At 42.9% G+C, this 21,646-nt stretch overlaps 1 protein-coding gene across 1 annotated transcript in view; it reads right to left on the bottom strand.

Moving 5' to 3' along the window:
- The window catches only part of LOC116984405 (sodium/hydrogen exchanger 10-like), a 147,787-nt gene that overhangs the window by 24,504 nt on the left and 101,637 nt on the right, over window positions 1–21,646 (bottom strand). Inside the window, exons 12-14 of the mRNA XM_033038559.1 lie at window positions 21,396–21,545; window positions 17,205–17,256; window positions 1,494–1,642 (exon numbers count right to left, since the gene is read on the bottom strand). Coding sequence (XP_032894450.1) covers window positions 1,494–1,642; window positions 17,205–17,256; window positions 21,396–21,545 — 351 coding nt within the window. The remainder of the gene's footprint in view (window positions 1–1,493; window positions 1,643–17,204; window positions 17,257–21,395; window positions 21,546–21,646) is intronic.

Here is a 21,646-nt window from a genome sequence, read left to right as displayed (position 1 = left end):
CCCACTTCCAGTAGCAATCCATTTCCATATCTAGCCTAATTCCAGGGCCACTTACCTAGCAATCTTTAGCTCATAGGTGGATGGAGAACCACCTCTTGTTCTGTTCTTTCATTTGTACTCCATTCTCATCTTTTTTTGAGAAGGAAAATAAATCGAGCAGGTGTATTGCAATGAAGTACAGCATTTATTGACAATCCCCGAGGGAAAAGCATATCAGTATATAAAGGTGTGGTTCAATCCTAGCACTGGTTATTGAGCTTGGAAAATAGGGAAATACCTGGACATTGAAAGATGTTTGTACTAAAAGTAATTTGTGTGAGGAATTCCATTTTGGAGTAATACACACACCAGGATGTAGGTGAAAGTGCCACCATGCTCATCTGTGCTGATCTAATGGGGTCATTAAACAATTGTGCACTATGTAGGAACCAGCCTGCTACTCCTATCTTTTGCAGGGACCTCCTTTTACATGATCTCCACATATGTGATTGAGATGTTGGCTGCATATGTATTTCTCTCATAATATAGCCCCTCCCCAATCCATTTTTACATCCTGCAAAGTATTATTGAATCAGGTAGCAGCCTTGACTCATCTTCTATTTCCCTCTGATCATTCATGATTTGGTCAACTAAAAATATATTACATTTCCTGGTTTCAAAACCCACTTTAAACACGCACACTGAAATTGATGCCTGTCAAAACTTAATTATGCATAGTATCAATGGATAATAGCATACTTCTATAAACGCATTGAGAGTTAGAAGAAATGTACATATTTTGTTTTTAAATAGGCATTCAATCCAGTTTGTGTAATGTTTAAGTTGTATTATTACTTTTCTATTTTGATGTATTAATTCTAAACTGGTGGCCAAAACACATACACATAATGTAGCGGAAGATGGGTCAGAAGGAATTCAAAGGCACAAGGGTGACTCTGGGAAATATGTTTAAAATGAAATGGGGTAAAATAAAATTTAAAAATCAACATTACGTATACTGACAGTTGGATAAATGTGAAGGATGGTGAGATCTTCAGTCATCTTATCCCATCCTATTGAAATACAACCCCCTAACGTTTCCCCCTGTACAGGACACCACGATGGAAAAATCATATACTAGAGGGCAATGCTTTAAGGCGAGAATGGCAACATTTGAAGATGATGTGCAGGGCAACTTATTTTACACAGAGGGTGGCGGGTAGCTGTAAAGCGTTGCCAGAGTTGGTAGTTGTGGTAGATTCAATAGTTGCATTTAAGAGGATTTGGGGTAAGCATATAGATATGGAGGAATATGGATTATGCACAGGTAGATCAGACTATCTTGGCATCAGTTCGGCACCAACATTTTGGACCGAAGGGCTTATTCTTGTGCTGTACTTTCTGTGTACTGCCTTACACTCAGTGAATTTACCAATTGTTCAGAAGTGGTTTTGATTACTACATTGACAAAATAAAAGCATTTAGGATTTTTTAAGTTAGTAAGTAGGCAATACCTCTTCTAGTTTTGATGCTTCTGCATCATCAAGAAGACCTCCAGACATTAAAGCATGGATGGTGTCCCTGGCGCTGTTTAGCACAGTTCGGGCCGCCTGTCTGGTCTTTACTGATATTGCTATTTCTGGGTGGTCACGTTGTAGAAGACCTAAACAAACAAAACTATTATTTTCACATAGTTTTCTAAACTCCTAAATTATGTTTATTTTTTGCATTAGATTCTTCACATTTGGATCATGATAAATATAATGTAGAATATGATGTTTTAAAACGGCTGTCCTAATTCTGAACTATGCAGAATTGTAGTTTGAGTGAAAATGATTGGTTGGATAGAAAATAGCTCCAGTGCGAGAAAACACATACGAAAAGGGATATCCTTTTATGTAATCATTTACTTATTGGAATGGAAAAATATCAGTAACTTTATGCATATCAGATGTGTAATTTTATTTATAAAATATGAAAACATTAGGGCCAGAGTCATACAGCATGAAAACAGGCCCTTCGGCCCAACTTGCCCACGCCGACAAAGTCTTACCGGCTGGCATTTGGCTCACCTATCTATATAATTAAAAGTTTCATCTTGACCAAAAGTTTCCTATCTGCGCTGTATATTGATTTTAGAAAAAAAACGCTACCATCTCAGCCGTGTGAGTATTCAAGAAAGTTTACTGCCATATATATGGTGTGTGAGTCAGTGAGTGTGTGTGTATGCGTGTGAGTGTGTGTGAGAGTGTGTGTGTGTGTGTGTATGTGGTCTCAGTGACTGAGCTGCCAGGCAAATAATCCATTTGGCCCACAATGTCCATACCAGCCCTCTGGAAACCAGTCCCTTCGGCCCACAACACCATGCTAGCGCTCCAGAAAGCCCCTTCCCACCTCTGGCCAGCAATATTGGAATTGGTGAAGAGGTGGAATATTGCGTTGGGGGACCAGCCCTCCCATGTGAAGCTGTGACACAACGGGTCCCACTCTTAGTCTAGTATCCCTCTAAACCCATCTTCTCCATGTATCTGTCCAAATGTTTTTTAAACATCGTGATAGTGCCTGTCTCAACTACCTTCTCTGGCAGCTCGCTCAATAGACCAACCACCTTTGTGTAAACAAAGTTGCCCTTTAGCTTTTTAATAATACTAGAATGGAAATAAATGTTCAGAAACTGTCAGCTTCCATGCATCATTATGCACACAACTCGGGCATGGCAGGGGAACAGGATGAAATCTGTACCAGAAATGTGGTAGATAAGACTGTCCAATATTATTCATATCTTACTGGAAAGGAGGTGGCATCAAAATTTGCATTATGTACAAATAAATATGGAGTTTGCTATCCTGTATCTTTTTGTGGTTTTCTACACTATCACTGCTACAGTGAATATATCAGGTTCATTCATAATTTTAATTATTTGGCTGCAAGTCAAAAAATGTGGAACCTTAACAACTGTGGTTAGTATCCTCTTATACTTATTGAACGTCTGTGTCATATACTACTGTTAATATTGGCTAAATTAAAGAGGTCACAAAATGGAGGATCTCTGTATTTGCAGGGCCTGCTTGGCCTCTTTCTATGGAAGTTGCAAGCTGGGAGTCACAGCTCCAAGGAGTCTGGACCCTAGATGGAAGGATAAGGTGAGATCCAGATGTCCTTCCTTGTTAATATGTATGAGGGTGTTTGCAAAAGAGCTGAGCAGGTCTGCAAATGTATGATTAGGATTGGTTATAGAGGGGGGTGTAAAAAGGTATTGTTAATTATGTTGCAGAGTGTTTGTGCTGCTATTTGATGATTGGTTAAAGTGTGAAGCCTTGTTCAAATTGTTTATACAACGTGGGAAAATGTTTCTTTACTTTAGTTAACTGTCTTCCTTCTAGAAGTTTCTGTGGAAACAATGTAATGGGGTACTTTGTGATTGGGTTAGGGGACTGTCAATAACTGTAAAATGTAATCGATGTGTGTGATTGGCTTGTAGGGGCTGGGCTGCCCCCCCCCTCCCCCACCCCATATAGTTTCACGCCACGGGTCCGGTGCCCTATAAAAGAGTGAACCCCACATGGATCAGAGTCGGTCTTCTGGAGGTGCACTTGGGATCGTGTGACCTGCTGGAGGTATCTGCTCGCATGAGGCTGAAGCGCTTGGACAAGTAGAGACAAGGATTGGACCCGCGGTGGTTAGGTATTGTATAGGGAGTTCATTTGAGTTTGGGAAGGATAAAGAATAGTTGATCCAGTGCTTGACTCAGTGTTTTATTGAACTAGATTAGGGGGGAGGGGGGTAAACTGCAGGAGCATAATTAAACTACCATTTTCTGTACTTCTTAAGAAATGGCTTTATCATTTATATTGCTAAAATACATTTCAATAGCCTGCAACAAATGTCACAAACTTGTCAAATACCAAATATTTGAGGAGAATGGGGTTAAGAGGGAGAGATAGTTCAGCCATGATTGAATGGCAGAGTAGACCTGATGGACTGAATGGCCTATTTGCATCTATCTCTTATAAACTTATGAGTAGCAGATAGATTGGACAATAGCACTAAAGCCACAACAATAAACTATAGAAGGTAGACAAAAATGCTGGAGAAACTCAGCGGGTGAGGCAGCATCGATGGAGCTATGAAGAAGAAAGGAAAAGGCGGAGACAGTAGGCTGTGGGAGAGCTGGGAAGTGGAGGGGATGGAGGGAGAAAGCAAGGACTACCTGAAATTGGAGAAGTCAATGTTCATACTGCTGGGGTGTAAACTACCCAAGCGAAATATGAGGTACTGCTCCTCCAGTTTGCAGTGGGACTCACGCTGGTCACGGAGAAAGCCCAGGACAGCAAGGTCGGATTTGGAATGGGAGGGGGACTTGAAGTGCTGAGCCAACGGGAGATCAGGTTGGTTAATGCAAACTGTGCGGAGGTGTTGGGCGAAGCAATTGCCAAGCCTGCGCTTGGTCTCACCGATGTAGAGCAGTTGACACCTGGAGTAGTGGATGCAATGGATGAGGTTGGAGGAAGTGCAGGTGAACCTCTGCCTCACCTAGAAAGACTGCTTGGGTCCTTGGATGGAGTCGAGGGGGGGGGGGGGGGGGTAAAGCAACAAGTGTAGCATTTCCTGCGGTTGCAAGGGAAAGTACCAGGTGGTTTGGGTGGGAAGGGACGAATTGACCAGGGAGTTACGGAGGGAGCAGTCTCTGCGGAAAGCCGAAAGGGGAGGAGATGGGAAGATGTCGCCAGTGGTGGGATCCCGTTGGAGGTGACGAAAATGTCGGAGTCTTATCTGTCGTATGTGACGGCTGGTAGGGTGGCAGGTGAGGACAAGGGGTCTCTGTCCTTGTTACGAGTGTGGGGGATGGGGAGTGAGAGCGGAGCTACGGGATATAGAGGAGACCCTGGTGAGAGGCTCATCTATAGTCGAAGAGGGGAACCCCCGTTCCCTAAAGAATGAGGACATCTCCGATGCCCTGGTTCCGAACACCTCATCCTGAGTGCAGATGCGGCGTAGACGGAGGAATTGGGAGTAGGGGATAGAGTCCTTACAGGAAGCAGGGTGGGAAGAAGTGTAGTCCAGATAGCCCATGGGAGTCATTAGATTTGTAGTAGATGTTGGTCAGTAGTCTGTTACCTGCGATGGAGATAGTGAGGTCTAGAAACTGTAGGGAGATGTCAGAAATGGTCCAGGTGAATTTAAGTTCTGGTTGGAAGTCAGTGGTGAAATGGATGAAGTCATTGAGTTCTGCATGGGTGCAGGAGGTGGCACGGCTGCAGTCGTCAATGTAGTGGAGGTAGAGTTCGGGGATAGGGCCATGGTACGCCTCGAACAAGGATAGTTCGACGTACCCTACAAAGAGGCAGGCATAGCTGGGGCCCATGCGCGTGGCCACCTTGGATTTGGTGGAAATGGGAGGAGTCAAAGGAAATGTTGTTGAGGGTACAATAAACTATAGCTGCCTGTTGTGCAATTTGGTGGTTACCTTTCAAACCTTCTTTAAAAAAAAATAATAATAATCTCAATAACTAAAAACCTTGCCTGTCAAATATATATTAAACAATTTTCCCTAATGAATTAACTCAAAACATTCAAAATACTATTTATTGAAGTCCACAATTTCTGGAGGCACTCACTGGGTCCTCTAGCATCTGTGGAGGCAAAATCCTGATGCAGTGTCTGACCCAAAACATCAACTGCTGCTTTGCCTCCACAGATGCTGCCTATTCCACCGAGTTCCTCCAGCAGTTTGTTTTTTCCCCCAAAAAAGTTTGGATGTTTATATTTTGTCTAAATCTAGTAACTATTAAAAGTCTGATCTTGTATGTGGATGTGTGAGTGTGTTTATGTATTTGTGTGTTGTCACATCTTCCCATGCTCCCCCTCCCTCCTCTCCCCCCCACCTCCATCCTTCCCTGTTTCCTCCCTCTCCCCATCCCCTTCCCCCTCCCTCTCCCCCCCCCACCTCTGCACCGTCTTACTTCCACGCAATGCGAGTGACATCACCCCCCCACCTCCTTTGTTTGACCCCCGCTGCTCCCCCCCTCCTTCCTCTCCTCCCGTCCCCATGCCTTTCCCCCCTCTCCCGCCTCCTCTCCTCCCCCTCCCCCACCTCAAACCCCCCCCCCCCCCTCCCCTGCTGCTTCTGGAAGGCTTCATTTGTCCCTGGACAGTGGGAATTGAAGATGTAAAAACACAGGCTTTTACATTGCTTTTACCTTTTAACATGCTCTTCCTCTTTCACTGCCCTCATGAACCTACCATGTATATCTCCATCTACAGCCAAATCCACCAGTAACCCTGGCCTTATCCACTCAAAAATAAGGATTTTTCTTTATTCATGCCTTCCCTCTCCACTCTGCAACTTAAAACCAATTTGTTTTCACACTTTCACATTTCTGGCATGAGTCTTTGACCCGAAATGTTAGCTCTTACTTCTCTTTTCACAGATGTTACATGAATTGCTGATTGATTCCTATACTTCCTGTTTTTACTAACGTGTAAGGATTCTATTACCATTTTTAATAATTGCTGTGGTGATTCATGTCGTTATTGAATTCATGTTTCATTATATATGTTTAAGGAAAAACTTTAGATGGGGCCAAACAATATGAAATCAGATTTTGTTTAAATGTAAAAATCAATGTTTTGATGTTTATGCACAATATTTCCTTTTATTATAAAAATAAGTGTCATTGCCAGGTTTACATTTCCGCTATTGTTAAATAGTTCTCATTTTGATTAATACATTTATATATTACTTCAATTTATGAGATATAATTTAGTTTACAGCCAACTCTTCCTACTCAGTGAAACGCAATGATCAGAGCAGTTCAATAGGTCTGATGTTTCACATATGTAATGAGTTCAAATGATATCTCACCAGCTTAAGGAAACAGTCCCAGAATGCTATTTTCTTTGTATAAGCTCATTTGTCCAGATTTAATGAACAAAACTGGTTGTATTACAGTGGAATATACGAAATCCATCTTCACAGTGAAATTTCAATAACACAATTCCATTTAGCGTTATTATCTGCCTACCATTTCAGTTCCCTCTTAGCTAATTATTGGCTCTTAGCAATCAGTACTCTACTTCTACGAGAGATGGTCTGTGATGATTATTTTAAAAGCTGCACTTTCTTAGCATTACTGAACCAACTACTGAAGTAATAGCTGAACTAAGTGGATTAAAATGCCCCAAATAGGGCAAAAAAAATAGCAGGATGACAGTTAAATTGTAGTCCAAAAACGGAATGGTATCATGTGCTTTTATCTTATTAGAGGATTCAAAGTAACAAGACTTCAAAAGCCACAGGCTTTGAACACCAATGAAATAATTAAACCTCATGTGTTGGTTGTAACTATGGAATTACAATTGTATCAAGTATTCCTTGTTGCTAGATTGCTAGATACATTTATTTGTCACGTGCCAGATGGCACAGTGAAATGTGATTACCATACAGCCATACACTAAAATAAAGAACACAACACACGACAGATTTAAACATAAAACATCCCCACACAGCAGAATCAAAAGTTTCCCACTGTGAGGGAAGGCACCAAAGTCAGTCTCTTCCTCGATGTTCACCCGTGGTTGGGGTATCCGGAGCCCTCCGCAGTCGCCACTACGGCAGCCCGCCTCTCAGATCCGCTCGCCGGGATGTTGGCTCTCTGACGTCGGGACTGGAGGCCAACCTCAGCGGCTTGGACCTCCAAAACGGCCGCTTCCCACCGGAGTCCGCAACTCCCAACGTCCCCAGGCCGCGCCGGGCGGAGACTCCTGCTGGCGGCCCTCGGCAAATGGCCCCAGGGACTCCACGATGTCGGTCAGTGCGGCCCGCGCTGGGAGCTCCGTGAACCACAGCTCCGCGATGTTGGAGCAGTGGGCTCAACGCTCCGGAGCTCCAAACGGCGATCCAAGTAGTTATCGCCCGCTCCACGGTGAAACCAACGCCGTGCCGCCGCCGAAGCTTTGGTCCGGCCCCCGGTCTCCGGTAGGAAAGGCCGCTCCGATCCAGTGGTGGTAGGCCGCGAGGACGCGACTCGGAGAAATAGTCGCATCCTCGCCAGGAAGCGGCTGGGAAGCAGTTTCCCCCTTACCCCTCCCCCACATAGAAAAACAAAAGAAACCCCAAAACAAAACTGTTAAGACAAACTAAAATAAAAAAAATATAGGAAAAAACGGACAGGCTGTAGGTAGAGGCGCCTTCAAAACCTGCCTAGGTCACAGGGAGAATGTACAAACTCTATAGACAGCACGTGGAGTCAGGATTCAACCTGGGTCTTTGGCACTGTAAAGCGTCAAATCTACCTCTGCGCTACCGTGGACCTTGTAAACACCCGAGGAATGGTGTCTGAACAAGGAGAACAGTTAGGCAATCAATAGCTTGACATCATCATGGACAGAATCAAATATTAGAGACAACCTGTCAGTCTCCTCCATTACAATGCATGGATACAACATGTCCCATCAGCAGAACAGACCAGCTGGAGGTTCAAGCACAATAGTTAGTGACAGGGAATAGCCTTGGGAATCCTAAATAGCAATTCAGACACCAATAAGTCCCCACGTAGCTGAACAAAAGGGAGGTGTTACGACTTCCTTCAGATGATAAACTCCTCTATTTTGAACAACACTAAAAATGCACTTAGTAGCAAGGACATAAAATGTACTCGAAGTGAGGAACTACAATGTATAATCACCAAAAATAGTTTGTTAGCATCACCAATGACCCAGACCATTGTTGCCAAATGGGATGTATGGCAAGTATTGACTGAATCACATGAAGCATAAGCCTACATAACCTCATCCTCACAAAGCCTTGTCACAGATACAGATGCAACTGGCCAATGGCAGAATTAGTGGACAAAGTTCCATCTTCATGCTGAGGGCCCTATCCATCATACTATGTGATATTACATACCACAATGAGAAAGACTCAGAACAGATCTTGCAACCCAGAATTGATCAATGAGGGTCCGTGGACGAGCAGCACCAACAGAAATATAAATGGCCATTAACTGCAAATTCAAGAGCTGTGTGACATCCATTCTACAATTAAGCCACTGTTTTAATAAAGAGGCAGAAGAGCACATTGGGAGCAGCAGCAGACTTGTCTAAAAATAGGTGGAAATCTGGCGCTCCATTTAGGGCGAACAGCAAAAGTAGCTTACAATAAAGAGAACTAAGCAATCCTCTAAGCAACAGATCAAAACTCTGTAGACTTGCCATTAATTTACAGATAGTATGGTCAATCAACAGTTAACAGGATCGCTCAGCTCTATTATGGTCATTCTGCTACCAGGTGCAGCAAGTAATCTAGGTTGCTGTTTGGAGTTGAACTGTAGCTTGATATATTAACTTAGAAGACCCCAATTGAAAAATGCCCTGAAACTTTTATCTGCTACCTATAATCCACTGCCCCGCCACACCCAATTGCTTACTAATTTCATTGCTTCACCTCCACCAATTCTGTGAAATAGTGACAAGAAATTATTTTAAATGTGACATTGTGTACCTCACATGCTATAATGTACAGTATATGTCCATGCCTTACTGAAAGTGTTAATAGATGGATGAAAGTTAATAAGGATATTCATCTTCTATATTAGTAAAGCCTCTGAGATCTCCCTGCCCCATTCCTTCTATGACATCCAATCCTGGAAGGAGTGGGGCAGGCTTCTGATAGCGAGTATAGACACAAAAAGCTGGAGTAACTCAGCGGGACAGGCAGCATCTCTGTAGAGAAGAAATGGGTGACGTTTCGGGTCGAATCCCTTCTTCAGACTGGCTAGGGATAAGGGAAATGAGAGATATAGACGATGATGTGGAGAGATAAAGAATTAACAAATGAAAGATATGCAATAAAAATAACGATGATTGGAAACAGGCCATTGTAAGCTGTTCCTTAATCACATTCTGATAGCGAGTGACAGTCCAATCGATTTCCCCTTGGTTCCTGTACCTAATGTGATGCATGTTCCTGTACAGATTTTGGAAATCAAGTGTCACAAAATATCCCAAACTGTGCATGTCCATGAAAGGGCCTGCACTGCATAATTTGGGACCAAAACATGTAATATCTATATGTTCCATAAGAAGCGTCTCAGATCCAGGGAGAAATAATTTTCTCCACCACCATGGGCACATGCAAGTCTGTGGGAACAGAATAATTGCTGAGTGTTTTTAATATATGCTTGATAAGGATGTACCCCACTGAGAATTGAATTCATTCAGACATGCAACCTGTGCCCACAAACTCTGAAGAGGTACATTCTGGACAATGAGGCATGAAAACGTACATCTGCTAACGAGATGCACTGGAAAATGAATCAGAGCACTGTAAGCTGCAATTTCACCAGAAATCATGTTGTTGAATCTTATTAATTCTGATTTCCAGATGTATAATTGCAAACCTGCAAGATTAACATTCACAATACAAGTTTGTACCTTCTTTATCAATAATTCCAATGTTTTCTATTTTTCTCCGTAAAGATTGCCTTCACAGGGTCCTAGAAAATGACTGCTCCATTTTCTACATATCTGTTCTCAATCTTTCTCCTTTGTTCAAGAAGCACAACAGGATTCCTTCTTTCCTTCTAACCAACAAGCACGCATCATGAGGAACAAGGAGGGACAATAATTGCTAAGGTCCACATTGTTCCTGTCACATTACTACTTTATAGTTTCTCTGCTATTTCAATCTTCCCTATTCTCCTTCCTGCTGTTCCATCTGATTTTAATTTTATTTAACCCTATCACCAGGAAGTCTTATGTTCTCATCATTGCATGTTATTTACTAAGTATATTTCAGGCCGAACTAATTTTGGGGGCAAAAGAGAGTCAAAGGACACAGATATCAGATAGGAAAACAGACCAAAGGCCAGAAATCAAACAGCCATGATCTTAGAGTGGGATCAATGGTCAGAATAGTCCAATCACTTTCCTGCTGTTCTTGGATTCCCATGGGAGATCCTCTGTTCACCACAAACAATATAGAACATAGAATAAAAACAGCACAGGAACAGGCTCTTCAGTCCACAATGTCTCTGCCGAACATAATGTCAAGACTAAATTTTATCTGCCTGCACATAATCAAAATCAACTAATTTCCTGCATTACCATATGTTTATCCAAAAGTCTCTTATACACCACTAGTATATTTGTCTCAACCATCACCGGGCTCATTCCAGTCCCTCACCACCCTCTGTGTAAAATAAAACTTGCCGTGCACATCTCTTTGATATTTGTCCCTCACCTTAAAAGTATGCTCTCTAGTACTTGATAAATTCTAACCATCAACCCTATCTGTGCCTCATATTATTATATACTTATATCAAGTCTCCCTGAACCTCGGTATTCCATAAAAATCAAGCCAAACTGTCCAAACTCTCCCTGTAGCTAATATCGCCTGATCCAGGCATGATTCTGGCAAACCACATCCGCACCCTTTCCAAACCCTCCACATCCTTCCTGTATTGGGAGGACCAGAACTACACGCAATACCCCAAATGCGGTCCAACCAAAATTTAATAAAGCTGCATCATGACTTCCTGAATCTTATACTCAATGCCCCGACCAATGAAGGCAAGTATACCATATGCCCTTGTTACCACTATCTACTTGTATGACTGTCGGGGAGTTATGGACTTGGACTCCAAAAAAAACTGTACATCAATGCTGTTAGAGCCAGAGTCCTACAGCACGGAAACAGGCCCTAAGGCCCAACTTGCCCATGCCGACCAAGGTGCCCCATGTAAACTAGTCCCATTTGTCTGCATGTATCCATATACCCTTTAAATCTTTCCTATCCATGTACCTATCCACATCTCATCATAACTAAAGCTCTGATCTTGTAATCTTCCGGTTGCGCGGTCATTCTATTTACGCAAAAACGTCACGATTTTTCGCCAGCTTACTCACCGTTCTCCTGTGCTGTGATTGCACCAAGTTTTGTTCCGATCGGTGGTCTAATGTAAACTTTAGCAAGGTTTAAAAATCTTAAAAACCGCGCATGCGCAGATCGATCTCCTCTCCTGCCGTTCAGTGGTGCGTCTTTTCTCCTGTCATTCCACGCGATGGTCCGCCCCTTCCTGCGCCATCTCATCTTTACTGGAGCGGTGGATGGCCGGCGGAGGTTTCTAACTGGACACATTTTCGGATGGACTGGAAACGGCCCGGGAAATGTCGCCAAACGGCAAGCAGAGAATCTGATTTCAGTAGAGGACAGCAACCAGTGGTCCAGCGACCGCTGTGAGTCCGCACCAGCCCCTTCCCCTATGGTCCCCCTCGCTGGGTCCTGCCCCCCTCCCCCTTGATACCCCCCACAACCCCCATATTTTCTCTGAGCTCTCTCTCCCCCGTCCCCACACCCCCCTCCCCCCCGCCCACATCCCCCCACCGCCCAGTCCCCCTCCCACACACATTCCCCCCTCCCCCACACCCCCCCTCCCCACACACACCTCCCTCCCCACACACCTCCCTTCTCCCCCACACACACCCCCGCCCACACACGCTTCCCACCCACACCCCCCCATCCCCCACACCCCCCCTCACCCACACCCCCCCTCCCCCACACACACTCCCTCCCCACACCCCCCTCGCCCACACATACATCTACCCCCCACCCTCCCCCCACACGTTTCCCACCCATGGCGGGGGGGGGGGGGAAGGGGAGGAGGTGGAGTGTGGGGGGTGTGAGGGGAGGAGGGGGGGGATCAGGGGCGTCACAACGGGAACCCTTCAGCCGCGCCTGCGCATTTAGGGGCTATGGGTGAGTGGTGGAATAATGCACCATTATTCCACCACTGCAACACGAGTTGCGTTGGGGGAACCAGGCCTCCCGTGTGACTGGACCCAACGGGTCCCACTTAGTATAGTGTATTTTAAATGTTGTTATTGCAGCTGCCTGGCAACATCCTTTTAAATCTTCTCTGCATTCTTGCAAGTTCAACAACTTCCTTCCAAGAATAGGGTCACCAAAACTGAATATATACACCAAATGCAGCCTCACCAAGGTCTTAGTATTCCTTCTCTCCAGAGATGATGCCTGTCCCACTGAGTTACTCCAGCATTTTGTGTCTATCCTTATCAAGGTACCAAACATCACAACTTCGATACTCAAAACCCTGATTGATGAAGGCCAACATACCATAAAACCTTCTTTACCACCCTAACAACCTGTGACAACACATAAGGGAACTGTGCACCTGTACTCCTAGAGCTCTCTGCTCTACATGTCTCAGGGCCTTACCATTCATTGCGAAGGTCCTGCCCTGTTCTGACTTCCCAAAATGCAAAACTGAGAAATGCTCATTGAGGACTGAGCTCATCTTCTGCAGCTCCGCACACAGATGACTGTGTTTGTTTCTGAGGGGCCTTATTCTTTCTCTAGTTACCCCCATTCCCTTAATGTACATAAATAGCTATGGATTCTCCTTAATCTTATCCGCCAGAGCTATCTCTTGCCCTACTGATTTCTTTAAGTATGCTCCTCAATCCTCTAAACTCCTCCAGGTATACACTTGATCCCAGCTGCATATACCTAGCTCATGCCTCCCCCTTTTTCCTGACCAGAGTCTCAATTTCTCTTGTTATCCAGGCTTCCTACTCCAACCTGTCTAGCCCTTTAACAAATATATGCATGCTTTGAACTTTCACCAGCATACTCTTAAAGACATCCCACTTTCAGGATTTTCCACAAACAGCCTACGCCAACCAACGATTGCGTTCTTTCCCGGAGCATTGACTGCAATTCTGGTCGCCACACTGCAAGGAGAATATATGGAGATGGTGTAGCGGAAATTCATCACAATATTGCCGAGATTGGACCTTTTCAGTTATAAGGATAGATTGGATAGGCTGTGCTTGTTTTCCTTGGGGTAGAGGAGGCAGAGGGGTCATCTGATAAAGGGAAAGGTAACATGAGGGGATCAACAGGAAAGATATTAAGAATCTTTAGTTTAGTTTATTGTCACATGTACCGAGGTACAGTCAAAAGCTTTTGTTGCATGCTAACCAGTCAGCGGAAAGACAATACATAATTACAATCGAGCCTGAAGAAGGGTCTCGACCCGAAAAGTCACCCACTCCTTCTCTCCAGAGATGCTGCCTGTCCCGCTGAGTTACTCCAGCATTTTGTGCTACCTTCTTATTACAATCGAGCCATTCAGGGTATGCAGATACATGATAAAGGGAATAACGTTTTGAGGAAGAATCTTTTTCCTTTGGTGGTGGTATCTTAAACAAGATGGTACGGGCATAAGATGCGATGGGTAGGAGGTTTAGAGGGGATGCAAGGGGGAATTATTTTCATAGAGTGGATTGAATCTGGAATAGGCAGCCTGAAGAGACTGTGAAAGCAGGCACACAACATTTCAGAAGCATTTAGACAAGCACTTGAATTGCTACTTAATAGAAGGGTACAACTTTGGAACCATTACTGGCAGACATCTGCACTGAAATCCTGGATGTTAAGCAGATCCATTATGCACCCAGGACATGCTGAGTGAAGATGCCATTACATTAGGGAATGGGAGACCCCATTCTATAAATGGAGATTCTCATCCTGCAAAAATTGGAAAGGTTTTGATTATTTTTAATTATTTCACTTTGATATAAAAAATTTGGACTGCTTTTAATAAATTTATTTAAAATCATAGAATTTATTACTCATTCACATCTATTGGAATATATTTACGTCTGCCTTTAATGTCACAGATATTTTAAAATGCTACTAAATTCAATTGCAGGCTTTGAAAGCCCTATCCCCAGCAGAGCCTTCCAAAGGGTTAACAGGGCATTCTGGAGACACGGTTTCAGGATTTCATCTTCTGAGACCAAATTGTCACTGAGACCTTGCTGGATACCTTTGTGATTTGCAGGCCCAGTAAAATTCCATTATGCATTTACACAAGGAAAATATAGGCCTGGGAGATTTTATGCAAGCCATTATTTCATGTTTCCACAAATAAGCTGGATGCATTCTTAAGGTACACAAAAATGCTGGAGAAACTCAGCGGGTGCAGAAACATCTATGGAGCGAATGAAATAGGCAACGTTTCGGGCCGAAACCCTTCTTCAGACTTAAGCGACTTGTCCCTTTAATGTTAAAAATACTAATTGCTCCTCGTAAATATAACCACAGATCATTCGATTTATATGCTGTCAGATTCAGAATTTTTAATAAATAGGAATTAAGCAATGTCCTCGAGGTCCACTGTCAAACCTCAGTGGAAAGAGGTCACAATCATGGGTAACTGAGAGGGAAGCCCAAGAACAAAATGCTACAAAAGGATTAATAATCTCATGTGGCTGATTAAATTCTGAGAATATGCCATCAAATGGTGGCTCTAAACTAGCACTAATCTTGATACTGCTCCTCTCTCCAAGACTGCTAATATTAACACGCCCCACACAATTACCACTTTTCCATATCCCAAACATCTACACATTGCCAGTCGTTCAACCACAGTAAGCACATTAGTTAAGCATAGGCCAAATACTAATTTGTCCACCTTACCTCTTGCAAGGCAGACAATACACAACTAGTGATATCAACAGCGGATCAATGGGGGCAACCATATTCGTGAAACAGCTTATTGTACAAGAGCAACAAACAATCTGTTGGAAGATCTCAGAGGGTCAAGCAGAAACTGTGGGGGTGCTGGTTGAAGAGGGTTGGGCGTGGGGAGGGGAAGAAAGAGTAATTGTTGTTATTTTTGGTGAAAACCCAGCATCACGACAATGTAAAGAGGGAAGATAGCCATTAAAGAGGAGAGGGTGAGGGGCGATTAATGGGTCAAAGGTGGGTCAAAGGTACCTCGGAGTGAAATGCTAGGCAGATGGGGCCATGTTAGAAGACAGAAGGAGGTGGATGATAGCTGGAGGCAGACGAAACAAAAGGTATATGAAGTCAAGTGACGAGAAAGAAGGGCAAAAGTGGAGTTAACCAGGAGGGTGATAAGCTAGAACATAAAGGCTACCAGTACTGGAATCTGATAAGTAATATATGTAAGAATGGAAAGGGCAGATGGAAGCAGAACCAGATTGGTTTGGAGGGGTGGTGCAGTGTAGGTACAGCCAGGGGTAAAATGTTTGGGGAAGGTGGATGGAACAAGGAAGGGAAGAGGACAAATGGTAGGGGGGAGGCTAGAAGAAATATGGGTGAGGGAAGACCGGAGATGGATCAGTGGTGAGTGGGGGGGAAGGGGTGGAATAGCTTACCTCACCTGGCACCAACTGCCTTTATTTGTCTGCTTCCATCTATCATTTACCTGGAAGGAAGACACAAAATGTTGGAGTAACTCAGCAGGACAGGCAGCATCTCTGGAGAGAAGGAATGGCTGACGTTTCGGGTCGAGACCCTTCCGAAATGTCACCCATTCCTTCTCTCCAGTGATGCTGCCTGTCCTGCTGAGTTACTCCAGCATTTTGTGTCTTCCTTTGATTTAAACCAGCATCTGCAATTCTTTCCTATCATTTACTTGCTGCTGTCTACCGGCCTCGCCCCTCCACAAGCCTACCTGGCTCCATCTTCGCGTCATCTGTCATCCCCTCATTGGTCCACCGATCACCTGCCGCCACTTATCCCACCCCTCCTCCCTCTTCTTTACACTCGTCATTTTCCTTTTCCACTCTGTCCTGCTGCAGGGTTCCAATCTGAAACATTGACAATTCTTTCCTTTTCATTATCTTCTTATCTGCCTATTTCCAACATGCATGAGTGACATGTGGGTGGAACTTTGCGAATAAACATTCAAACTTCAGAAACAGTGTTAGAAATTGCAAGCCAATTTATAACCACTGCACTAAAAAAAAATTGTAACCACAACATGTCACTGTTTCGAAAAGAGAAAGGTACATTACCTCATGTAGAACAGATTAGACAAATTACTGAGCCATATGAAACAGAAAATAGGTGCAAGAGGCCATTTGGCCCTTCGAGCCAGCACCGCCCATCCTGCAGTTATAAATAATCCAATTATGAAATTTGTTTACAGGAAACAGCAAGGTAAAGCGCTGATTTTGTCTAGGTTAACTTTTGACCTCCTATTGATAAATACAAAGTACCAGGTTGGAAATATTCTTTAAACCTGTTAAATTAACTTAATGAATTTCACAATTACTGTTGCATTACCTGTTTTTAAATTGACTTGCTATTTCATGGAATATCTGTGTCTGTTAATCTAACACTATGTCTCGTACCTATCATTTGGAGAATCTGATGACTTCTTACTCACCCAATTCTTTTATTGCATCTTGATGATTTCTCTCCACAATACTTCTCAGTTGCTTAAAAAAAAAATGTTTTGTTAAAATTGGCAAATGTTTCAATTTTCCTTTGAAAATTATGACCTTTGATGTATGATTCCATAAACACTTACAGCCCTTTGATACATTACCCAAGTTACCATTCTTTATTAGTGATACTTGATAATGAAGAACATTTCCAGATCTGATTAGACCCTCATCGAATTGCCATAATTTTTTTCCCAGCAAATTTCACTTCATTGGAAACCATCTAATTTTCTCCCTTCCTAGCCAAGATTTCCATGACAACTGTAACCGTTCTTTTCACAACCTTGCTGGGATAGCTTAATTTGAAATCCTTTGATACCTTATAACAAAGAAAGAGGACATTTTGCCCATCCTACCTTTGCCTGTTCTTTGAAGGAACTGATTGACACTATATCACAATCCAGTCTTTCTGCTTTACGTACACACAACTCAAAATCACACAATTTTTTTAAAAGTGCTTCTCTAAGTTCATTTGTCCATTCTGTAATATTTCATAACATTTCACAAATTATTTCTACAATGGATCACCCTATTTCACCAATCTGCTTCTGACCTCCTGAAGCTTGTAACCTCGCAGTTCCATTAGGTATATGAGCAGAATTAGGCCATTCAGCCCATCAAGTCTACTCCACAATTCAATCATAGCTGATCGATCTTTCCCTCTCAGCCCCATTCTCCTGCCTTGTCACCATAACCCCTGACACCCATACTAATCAAATTATATTAACAGTTTACTAAATAGCCAGGTTGAGATTATCTGCAAACTTCAGAACACTGCTCCTTATTCACAAGTACAGTCCATTTACAAAAGAGAAGCAGCTGAAGGTCAGTCAGCCCCTTGCGCCTGTACCCCATGCAATAAAATCATGGCTAATATTTTACTTTGTTGCCTCTTTCCTTTACTAACCCCTAATCTCCCCAAATATCTAAACAATTACTAATGTCTGACTTGCATGTACTCAGCCAACTGATGGAATAAACAGCCCTTCCAGGTGAAGAAAATATTCACAACCACTGCATACATCATCTTGCAATTCTAACAGTAATTGCATTACCCTTCTCCATTCTCCCCACCCCACCAAAAAAAATATGGGTGCTCATCATCTTGCCAAAAAATAGAGGTATAAAATAAAAACAGAGACAAGACACCCCAACATGTTGGAATGTTGAGCAAGGTTAAAATTAATTTTGTGAATATGATTTACATATAAATATAAAATTAATAATACATTGGTGAATTTATTTTATTTAATTTAAGAGATACAGCATGGAAACAGGCCCTTCAGCCCACACAGACAAGCGATCACCCGTACACTAGTTCTATCCTACACACTAGGGAACATTTACAGACGCCAATTAACCTACAAAGCTGCATGTCTTTGGAGTGTGGGAGGAAACAGGAGCAACCGGAGAAAACTTACGAGGTCACAGGGCGAACGTACAAATTCAGCACCAGTAGTCAGGATTGAACTCGGATCTTTGGTGCTGCGAGGCAGCCATTGTGCCACCTTAATTAAATAAATCTGGCAGGTGCTTTTCAGTGGGAACAAGAAAAAACTAATTTTGAATAGAGATATTTGTTTATTTTGTAAGTGTTAAATTTGGAAACATTGGAAATTCAAAGAGATTTTGGGAAGATTGTATGCAGATCGTAATAATAAAAGAAATCCAAATAGGAAAAGTTCACTTAGCTAAATATTAGCTTAATGCTGGGGATTAAAATTTAAAAGCAAATGTCTTGGTAAAAAAGTGTTGGATTAAGTGCAATAGATAAATCCAACAGATAAATCATCACGATAACTCATGATAAATCATCAATAGATAACTCCAACAAATATATCATCATGAGAGAAAACCTAAGCTAGACGTTTCCTTCCTGAAAGAAGGTTAAGTGGTGATAATATTGCTAGTTTAACAATTATGAAATTAGTTCAGAGAGCAAAACACGTTTCACTGGTCTTACTCATAGCCATAACTTTATAAAATGAGCTTGGCCATTCGGAAAATTTTCCGACTCATTCAAATAACAAGTGGGAAAATTACAGAAGACTACGGAAAAAAGACTGGAGCTAAATTAATAATTTTAAGTCCAATGTTGAAAATGTTTTGTTCTAGCAGAGCATGGAATTAGAAAACAGATTAACCATGATCTGAGTGTTAGATCAGGCTCAAAATAATGAATGGGTTAATCCTGTTCCTTGAGTTTTTACAAGAAGAGAATGGAAAGCCTGTTACTTTTAACTCCCTCAGTGTTTCAATTTTCAAAACCCTTGCAAATCACTTTGTTACCATTCTGGACTTACCCCAAATACAATTGTCAGAATTCGCACACTGACCCCCTCTATCTTTCACCCAAAAACCTTTCCAATCAATCTCAATGCAAGTTCAACAAACATCATTTCATATCCTGACTCAGTACATTACAGCTTCTTGGTCTCAATTTCAAATTATTTGTTCTTCCAACCTTGCAGCTCACATTCAGTGTGTAGGAAAGAACTGCAGATGCTAGTTTAAATCGAAGGTAGACACAAAATTCCTGAGAGAAGAAATGGGTGATGTTTCGGGTTGAGACCCTTCTTCAGACTGAAGTTAGGGGACTGGGCAGAACAGAGATAGAATTTAGTCGGAGTCAGTAAGACTGATGGGATAACTTGGAAGGGGGGGAGGGGGGGGATGGAGAGAGAGGGAAAGCAAGGGCTATTTGAAGTTAGAGAAGTCAATGTTCATACCGCTGGGGTGTAAGCTACCCAAGCTAAATATGAGCTGCTGTTCCTCCAATTCTGACAATGGAGGAGGCCCAGGACAGAAAGGCCAGATGGTGAATGGGAGGGGGAGTTAAAGTGCTGAGCAACCGGGAGATCAGGTAGGTTAAGGCGGACTGAGCGGAGGTGTTCAGCGAAACGATCACCTAGTCTGCGCTTGGTCTCGCCGATATACACGAGTTGACATTTGGAACAGCGGATACAGTAGATGAGGTTGGAGGAGGTGCAAGTGAACCTCTGCCTCATGTGAAAAGACTGACGGAGTCCTTGGATGGAGTCGAGGGGGAGGTAAAGGGACAGGTGTTGCATCTCCTGCGGTTGCAGGGGAAAGTACCTGGGGAGGGGGTGGTTTGGGTGTGAAGGGACAAGTTGACCAGGGAGTTGTAGAGGGATTGGTCTCTGCAGAAAGCAGATAGGTGTGGAGATGGGAAGATGTGGCCAGTAGTGGGATCCCGTTGGAGGTGGCGAAAATGTTGGAGGAATATATGCTGTATGCAACGGCTGATGGGGTGGAAGGTGAGGACAAGGGGTACTCTGTCCGTGTTACAAATGGGGGAGGGGGAGCAAGAGTGGAGCTGTGGGATATCGAGGAGACCCTAGTGACAGCCTCATCAATGATGGAAGGGGGAACCCCCCCGTTCCCGAAAGAATGAGGACATCTCCGATGACCTGGTATGGAATACCTCATCCTGGTTACAGACGTGGTGTAGACGAAGGAATTGAGAATACAGGAAGCAGGGTGGGAAGAAGTGTAGTGTAGATCTCACATCCAGATTATTTTAATCTTGTGGTTTATGGTATTTCTGATTATAGTCCTCCAGATGCACTATTTGTTATTCAGTAACCTTCATCTTCCTATTTCAACTGGCAACTCCGCTGCGACTTCCTCTCTCTCCTGTCTCTGCCCCACCACGAACCTTTTGCTTTATTTTCCATTCCGACATCCCCCTTTGTCTGCAACCTTTAATGCGTTTCATTTTTAACTTTACCCAGTTCTGATATGTTATAAAACGGAAACATTCATTCTGTTTCTCATCGCACAAATTCCACGTGATCTGCTCAGTATTTCTAGCATCAACAGCATTTTGCTCTAGCTTTCACCTTTATTCGCAATTATAAATAACCCTAGATATAACCCTATCGATCCAAATATACATAAACCCTCCAACATCTATCATCTGAATTTCTGAATCAAAATGCAATTTTGTCAATTTAATTTCCCCCACTCAATCTTCCAGTATTGTTGTCAGGAAGCCTTAATTGTGTTGGATCAGCACACGTGGATATTGTGAAAGACTACTTTACCCTGATTATTATTCTATCCAAAAATGTCTTAGTCTTGCACTCATGATCTTTTACCTATTGCATTACCTCAGATATCACTCTTTGGTCTGAAATGTGATCAATAAGATTATTAACATCCTCTTCGCCTACGACATATCCTTTTCCAATATCATATCCAAAGCATAGTTGTTTGTTAATTTGTTTGTTGAGAAGATGTATGAAGGTTGGTAGCATAATCTAAAAAATAAATTATACAGGATTAAAGTATTGCTGTTCTAATATCTATTTTGCTGCCCAGTGCATTACAGTGTCATTATTCAGACTGTGTATGCAGCTCA

The sequence above is a fragment of the Amblyraja radiata genome, chromosome 20, assembly GCF_010909765.2.
Source record: "Amblyraja radiata isolate CabotCenter1 chromosome 20, sAmbRad1.1.pri, whole genome shotgun sequence".
In the NCBI taxonomy this organism is placed as follows: domain Eukaryota; kingdom Metazoa; phylum Chordata; class Chondrichthyes; order Rajiformes; family Rajidae; genus Amblyraja; species Amblyraja radiata.
This window is presented reverse-complemented; position numbering and strand designations above follow the sequence as displayed.